This window comes from Carcharodon carcharias, chromosome 8 (assembly GCF_017639515.1).
Source record: "Carcharodon carcharias isolate sCarCar2 chromosome 8, sCarCar2.pri, whole genome shotgun sequence".
Classification (NCBI taxonomy): Eukaryota; Metazoa; Chordata; class Chondrichthyes; order Lamniformes; family Lamnidae; genus Carcharodon; species Carcharodon carcharias.
This window is the reverse complement of record NC_054474.1, coordinates 11,216,340-11,224,706: the sequence shown is the minus strand read 5'-3', so window position 1 is coordinate 11,224,706 and position 8,367 is coordinate 11,216,340. Positions and strand designations below refer to the sequence as shown.

General features: G+C 43.1%; 1 protein-coding gene and 1 pseudogene across 1 annotated transcript in view; both read left to right on the top strand.

The window, feature by feature from the left end:
- The first annotated feature begins 814 nt into the window (after positions 1-814).
- LOC121281400 lies at positions 815-3,220 on the top strand (annotated as a pseudogene).
- A 1,019-nt stretch (positions 3,221-4,239) lies between these two features.
- The window catches only part of LOC121281399, a 43,373-nt gene continuing 39,245 nt past the window's right edge, over positions 4,240-8,367 (top strand). The window contains exon 1 of the mRNA XM_041194344.1: positions 4,240-6,878. Within this exon, the coding sequence (XP_041050278.1) occupies positions 4,469-6,878 (2,410 nt within the window). The 5' untranslated portion in view covers positions 4,240-4,468. The remainder of the gene's footprint in view (positions 6,879-8,367) is intronic.

Below are 8,367 nucleotides of genomic sequence, written 5' to 3'. Positions count from 1 at the left end.
TTCACATATCATGTAGAATCTGTTTGCAAAGTCAGCTATTTCACGAGTTAGAAGATAATTTTAAAAAATAACAATATCCTCTGATCAAAAGTAACTAAGGTTATATTCAAAAGAATATTCAATTTCACCATCCGGAAAGGGGTTACCGGCAGCATTTCAAATCTCGTTACGAAAGCAGTTGAAAAATTCACCATAGTTTGAAAGCAATTGAAATAAGACGGTTATTAATGAATTGATATGCATAGAACCTTTTCCGTGGCAAAACAAGATCACCTCGTGTGACGTGGAAAAATACCCATAACGCTGGCGTGACAAATATTGAAATTGTTTCGACACAGGTTATGCGTAAGGGAAATTGATGGAAAGAGTCAACATGATCATACAAGCGGCATTTGAAAAGAGTAGTGATGACCTTTAAAGAGAAAGGCTGCGAAGAGGAAACGGAGAGCTATCTATGCTGGCGTCTTCGTATTATGGTTGCGCACTATTAAAAAGATTGTCGTTACGGAAGGCCCTCGCATCAGAAGCTGTGCAGCTTTAAGAAAAACTGCTGTAATCATAGGCAGGGAGTCGCTGTGTCGCTGCGAACCAATGAGGATCTCAAATACAACCAGAGATCTATTGCTCCTCCTCCCGCACAGAAGTGGAACAGAAACAGAAAGACAATCGTTGCCTGCATTCATTTCGTGGAAAGATCTGTGTCCATTCCCGTGACTTTCCGTTATTAAGATATTTTGTGGATTATGCGACCGGGCAGCGCTTGACCTTAATAGACTGCCGGTTTGTTTTTGCATGTTTCCAAAAATAACAGGCAATGGCAGAGTCACGGTTAACCAACGCCTTAAAATTCAAGCGATTGGATATAATTTTCTTTCTTTTTGTGTCGGATCTGGTTTTCGGAAAAATTCGCAACTCGATGCGAGAAGAAATGGAGCCTGGCGCTTTTGTTGGCAATGTCGCCGAGGATTTGGGATTGAACATTCGGGGTCTGTCGGCTCGAAAATTCAGACTGCTCTATGCTAATAAAAGACAGTGTCTGGAGGTGAATTTAGAAACGGGCATTTTATTTGCAAATGAAAGGATAGATAGAGAGGAGCTGTGTGGACAGCTGCCAGCTTGTGTCCTTTCTTTCGAGATTGTAGTGGAAGAGCCTTTGGAGATGTACCGCGGTGAAGTGGAGATTCTTGATATAAATGATAATTCGCCCAGTTTCCCGGAGAGTGCCATTCTCCTACAAATGGCCGAATTCATTGCACCAGGATCCCGATTTCCGCTAGAGAACGCACTCGATCCAGACATGGGCACAAATACAGTCACTGCTTACAACATCAGCCCCAACGAGCACTTCGGTCTAAAAATGGAGACTGCAGAAGACCATACGCAGACAGTCGAGTTGCTGCTGGAGAAACCGTTGGACCGCGAACAGCAGTCATCCTTTCAACTGATGCTGACGGCTACTGACGGAGGCAGTCCTCCCAGGTCTGGGACAGCACTTATTCTTATCACTGTGCTCGACATCAACGATAATGCACCTGCATTCGATAACAAGGTCTACAAAGTCAGCCTGGTGGAAAACTCACCCGGGGTACCTTGGTGGTTTCAGTCCATGCCACTGATCCAGACGAAGGCCCGAATGCGGAGGTAACTTATTCTTTCAGTAATCGTGTTTCACAGAAATTGCAAGAATTGTTCAGTTTGGATCCCCGAACAGGAGAGATTAGAGTTCAGGGCCTGATTGATTATGAAGAAGGTGACAGTTTTTCCCTCGATGTTCAAGCTGTCGACAATGGTTCGCCGGCAATTGCAGGACACTCCAAAGTTCTCATTAAGGTAATTGATGTGAATGATAATGCCCCTGAGATATTCCTGACGTCCGTGGCGAGCACAGTCCCTGAAGATGCTGCTCCCGGGACTGTGACAGGTCTGATCAATGTAATCGATCGCGATTCAGGAAAAAAACGAACGGGTTTACTGCGAAATTGCTAAGAACGTTCCCTTTAAACTTCAAACATCTTCAAGTGGTCATTATAAATTGGTGACGAGTGAATTGTTGGATCGGGAAACCACCCCTCTATACAACATGCATATTTTAGCCAGGGACTCGGGATCTCCTTCACTATCAACAAATAAAAGCATCCAGATCTCAGTTTCTGATATAAACGATAACGCCCCAAGGTTTGCCCGACGCACGGACACAGTATATGTGATGGAGAACAACGCTCCAGGTGCCTCTATTTTCATAGTGACTGCTTCCGATCCTGATCTGGACCAGAACTCCTACGTTACTTACTCATTCACAGACAATCTTATCCAGGACTTTCCGCTGTCAAGATACTTCAATCTTAATTCGATGAACGGGACCATTTACGCGCTGCGCTCTTTTGATTACGAGCAAGTCAAAAACTTCTAGGTCCAAGTTCAAGCCCGAAACGCTGGCGTTCCCCCGCCGAGCAGCAGCGCAACCTTGAATGTGATCGTCCTGGATCAAACCGACAACGCTCCAGTAATTGTTTCACCTTCAGCACGGAGCGGATCAACAGCAGTGGAGATTGTGCCTCAGTCAGCGGCTCAGGGGTACTTGGTCACCAAGATAATCGCAACTGATGCTGATTCTGGTCAGAACGCACGGCTCCTCTATCAGATGCTGAAAGCTACTGACCCCAGTTTGTTCAACGTAGGGCTTCACTCTGGAGAGGTCAGAACAGCCCGAGGCATTTCAGAGCAAGATGGCACAACGCAAACTTTGGTCATCTTGGTGAAGGATAATGGACTGCCGAGCCTCTCCAGCACGGTTACAATCCACTTTTCAACTCTGGGAACTGTTACTGAAAGATCTTCTGAAAGTAGTAACTTGGTCAGGCATTCTGAACATCATTCCCATTTAAATCTTTATTTGATCATTGCGTTGGGGTCAACTTCCTTCATATTTCTTGGAATCATTATTTTCCTATTTGGCATCAAGTGCAAGCAGGATAGAAACCGTCCTGGATACTACAACTCGCCAAGTTGTCGCTACAAACCAGATAGTTCGACTGGTGCCTTTACTGGGGGATCAGTGTCAAGAGCATCTGCAAATGATTGTGCTCAAACTTTCCCCATCCCCGATGCATATGGCTATACGGTCTGTCTATCACCAGAATCATCCAAGAGTGAATTTTTGTTCCTCAAGCCTTGCAATCCCACCTTGCCACGGGAGCAACGATAATTTCTTTGGAAGTCATGGAAATGGAGAACTGAAGTTATTTATCATCATATACATCTTAAGACGGAATACAGTGGTAGGTTTTTGTGTGCCTCAGTGGTACTGTGTGGAATTTGCCATTTACCATTCAGCAAGAGAAGACTTAGCATTGTCGGTGTCACATCGAAGTGTCAGCAAGGAAGTGTCAGAAAATGCAATATTAGATTATGAAGGCTATTGGAGAGGAGCCAAAAACTCATAATCAGAATCGTATTCCTTTCATTTCAGTTGTCAAATATTACACTTTGATGTTGCTTGGTGTTTACTGATATATCTTTGCATTGTGTTTTTATTCCTGATATTTAACCAATAATAGACAGGGACATGCTGTAATTTTCTTTATTTGGACTCTATCATTGTTTTGCAGGTTGCCCTTGTCCTTGCTAGACAAGGCAACAAACGATGCTCATCTTTCACACCCTTGATAATAGTTTAGAGCACTGAACCCCGCAGTCAATTGTACTTCTCTTTTTTAGATTTTTTAAAATTGTTTTAAGAATTGATAACATGAAATTCGGAAGAATGTTAAATTTAACTTGATATCTGGACATTGAAGCGCACTTTTTTAACATGATTTTTTATCGTTAACGAGGTCAACATTATGTGGAAACAACGTCACAATAGTTGTGATAATTCCCTGCTCTTGACTTGTGAAGGAACAGACTTTGTAAATCTGTAGACTTCAATTTGTTAACAATTCACTTAACTGAGATTCACAAACTCCAAAATCTGTACAGGCACAAGTCGAGAAGAACCACCGAAATGTCGATGATTTATTACTTTGACGTTGAATTGATTATGATTTTCAATATTTTAGCAAAAATTACACTCTGAAGAGGTTGCAATGACTTTCTAAGAGCAATAGTCCAGAATAAGCTGAGCAGTTGATTTTATCATTGACGACGTTTTATGGTTGTACAATATTAAACAGCTGCAAGAGCAGACTAGCTTTAAGAATTGCTGATGTAGTTATTGAAAAGGACTGGTTGTGTCGCTGTGTACCAATAAGAAACTCAATTGCCGTGTTAGATCTATTGCCCCTCCCCCTTCACGGACAGAGATCGGAATCAACGAGAAGCGAGCAGTGTCTGCGTTTAGATTGTGGAAGAAAGTTCAGAAAGATAAGGTGGCGGACTTTGTCAGTTCGGCTTTAGGTATATTGGTGTACGTATTTTCTGGTAAGACCGGGCCTGCTGTTTTAATCGACAAGAGCCCTGGATTTGGAAAATGATTCAGTCCAGACCAATGGCGAATTCGCAGAGGAACGACGCCTTAACATTCAAAACGGTTGCTTTTATTTTTCTGACATGCATGCCTGACCTGGCTTCAGGACAGGTTCGGTATTCCATTCCCGAAGAATTGGAGCAGGACACTTCTGTTGGGAATATCGCTAGAGATTTGCGACTGAACGTGCGGCAATTGTCAGCTCGCAAATTTCGGCTGGCTTCGGATGACGGGAGGCCGTACTTGAAGGTCAGTTTGGATAATGGAATTTTATCCATTCGTGAAAGAATCGACAGAGAGTATATCTGCGGATTAGCCGCTACGTGCATTCTTCCTTTTAAAATAGTAACTGAAAACCCTTTCGAGATATATCGCGGTGAAGTGGAAATCCTGGATGTAAATGACAATTCTCCCAGTTTCGCGGATAACACCATTTCCCTACAGATGTCCGAATCAATTGCACCAGGAGTACGTTTCCCTCTCGAGAGTGCGCAAGATCCGGATGTTGGAATAAACACAGTTGCAGCTTACACAATCAGTCCCAACGAGCACTTCGGCTTAAAAATGCAAACAACGGAGGATGGTGTTAAAATGGTCGAATTGCTGTTGGAGAAACCTCTGGACCGCGAGCAGGAGTCGTCCTATCAGCTGGTGCTGACGGCGACCGATGGTGGGACCCCTCACAGATCCGGCACAGTTCAGGTTCTCATCACCGTCCTGGACAGCAATGATAACCCACCGATGTTCGATCGTGCGATTTACCGGAGCAGCTTAACAGAAAACGCCCCCAGGGGCACCTTGGTGATCAAAGTCAGCGCTCATGACCTGGACGAAGGTCCAAATGCTGAGGTAACATATTCTTTCAGCAAACTTGCTTCGCCAAGAGTGCGCGAATTATTCAGTTTGGACGCACAGACAGGGGAGATTAGAATTGAAGGAGCGCTCGATTTTGAAGAAACAAACACTTATTCGCTTGATATACGAGCTGTGGACAACGGATCACCTGCAATTGCGGGGCATTCGAAAGTCCTCATCAAAGTCATTGATGAGAACGACAACGCCCCCGAGATAAAGGTCACATCCGTGTCGAGCATGGTTTCCGAAGATGTTCAGCGAGGAACTTTGATATCTTTGATCAATGTAATCGACCAGGATTCTGGCGAAAACGGACAGGTTCACTGTCAAATTTCAAAGAATATCCCGTTTAAGCTCCAAACATCCTCCAGTAACCATTATAAACTGATTACCAGCGGCATACTGGATCGTGAAACTGTCTTTATGTATGACATACTAATTTTAGCCACGGACTCGGGGTCTCCTCCACTATCCACAAATAAAACCATCCCGATTTCTGTTTCTGACGTAAATGATAACGCACCACAATTTAGTCAAATGTTGTATACTGTGTATGTGATGGAGAACAATTCACCTGGTGCTTCTATTTTTGCAGTTACTGCTCTGGATCCAGACATGGACCAGAATTCTTTTGTTTCCTACGCCATCATGTCGGACATGATGCAAGATCTGCCAGCCTCTTCTTTCATCAGTGTTAACTCCAACAACGGGGACATTTACGCGCTGCGCTCTTTTGACTACGAGCAACGGAAGAACTTTCAGATCCAAGTTGAAGCCCGAGACGCAGGCGTTCCCCCGCTGAGCAGCAGCGCAACCTTGAATGTGATCATCCTGGACCAAAATGATAACGCCCCAGTAATTGTTTCACCTTTAGCACAGAGCGGATCAACAGCCGTGGAGATTGTGCCTCAGTCAGCAGCTCAGGGGTACTTGGTCACCAAGATAATCGCAACTGATGCTGATTCTGGTCAGAACGCACGGCTCTCCTATCGGGTGTTGGAAGCCACTGATTCCAGTTTGTTTAACGTGGGGCTTAACACTGGAGAAGTCAGAACAGCCCGAGGCATTTCGGAGCACGATGCTTCCACCGAAAGCCTCGTCATCTTGGTGAAGGATAATGGACAGCCGAATCTCTCCAGTACGGTGACAATCCTCTTTTCGATCTTGGCCAATGTTACTGAAAAATTCCCTGAAAGTAGCAACTTGGTCAGAAATCCTGAATATGTCACTGATTTAAATCTCTATTTGATCATCGCTTTAGGTTCAACCACCTTAATATTTCTTGTGATCATAATTTTCCTGATTGGCATCAAGTGTAAGCAGGACAGAAATATTATTGAAGGCTACAATTCTCCAATATGTTGCTGCAAACGGGAGGATTCAAATTATTCGTATCCTGAAAGATTTGGACTGCCGGTCCCTTTAAACTACACCGATGCTGGAGAAATAGTTCCCAACGTTGAACCCTATCATTATACGGTTTGTTTATCCCCGGAATCTTCCAAGACTGACTTTTTGTTCTTGAAGCCTTATGTTTCACCATTGCCTCAAGAGCAATGTTAGGTAACGTTGCTGTAATAAAAAAGGAGGCAGAATAACCTTAGCTCTGTTTGTCACATATACCTGTCTTCTTCCATTGGAAATTGAATAGGAATGCAAAGTTTTATTATAATGTAAATTTATGGATATCGATAAATACAGGGTCAAGCACTTCCATTAAAAAAATCAGCAACTGATCAAACGAATAAATCAATAATAAAACAATTTGGATACAACTTTCTTTTTTTACTTTTGAACATTACTTGCCACTTAGCTAAGAAACCAATGTATTTATTTACAATTTTCTTTGGTTAAAGTAGGCAGATCTTGACAAATTAGTACACTTCAGTAAGATGTTCTTCGAAAACATGATAAATATTCTAAGCTTTAATTTTACATGAAAACTTAGAGTTTGAGATTTATCCACATGTTAGGTATGTGGACTTTTGAATAAATTCGGAATATTTAAGGGTACAGTGGCATCATCATGATATTATTCGCCAAATGGTCTAGGGGCCTGGAGCATCTAATGCTCCAGATGCTTCAGTTCAAAGGCAACCTCGGCGGCTGGGTAATTTAAATACAGTTACTGAAATTAACCTGGAAATTACCAGATTGTTGCCAAAAACTCGCTGGTCTACTGATATACTGTAGGAAAAAAATACCATCTGGTCTACATGTGGCTCTATTCCTACAGAAATGTGGTTGACTCCCTGGAAATTGACAAGCTATTCAGTTGATTCAAACCTAACAAAGCTTGGACAGAGCACTCAGGGCTGATGCAGGTGCCGGACAGGAAAAAGGCACAACTGACCCAGGTGCCTCTGACAAGTTACTAATATCTAGTTATTAATAATTGGGAAAGCAGTCACACAGACTAGGAAAGTAACATCCCAATATATTTTCGTGCTCAGAGTGCCACAACTTTCAGCCCAATTTCAAGACTCCTTCAACATTAGCCCTGGATTTGTCCTGTCCCACTGGCAGGTAGATCTACCACAGGCAGCCTTACAGTAGTAGAGTTGTGAGGGCGTAACCCTGGTACAATGTTCTCTCTAGCTTCTGTTTGCTGAACATGGTGATTTTGTTGCACTGTACCATCCCTTCAAGATAGACATGTAACCATCTAAAATGGAAGGTTGTTTCTCCGTCGCTTGTTTGTTCCCTGTGGGATGTTGTTAATTATTGTGTTTATTCACAATAACAGAGAGTCCTCATCATTGACTCCATACCCCACAAATTTTCATGGCATCAGCTCCCTCAGCTGATGACTCAGTACCTTTCCATTCTGAGCACCACTTTGGGAGAAGCACTGAGGTTAGCAGGAGCACAGAATGTAAGTCTGGATGTGGGACTTCAACATCCTTTACCAAGAATTCTCCCATGGCACCACGACTGACTAAGATGACTGAATTCTAAAGGACATAACCATCAGACATGGCTCCTCGTAAGTGGTGAGAAAGCCAACACAAGGGAATAACTTACTTGTCTTTGCCCTCAATAAGCTA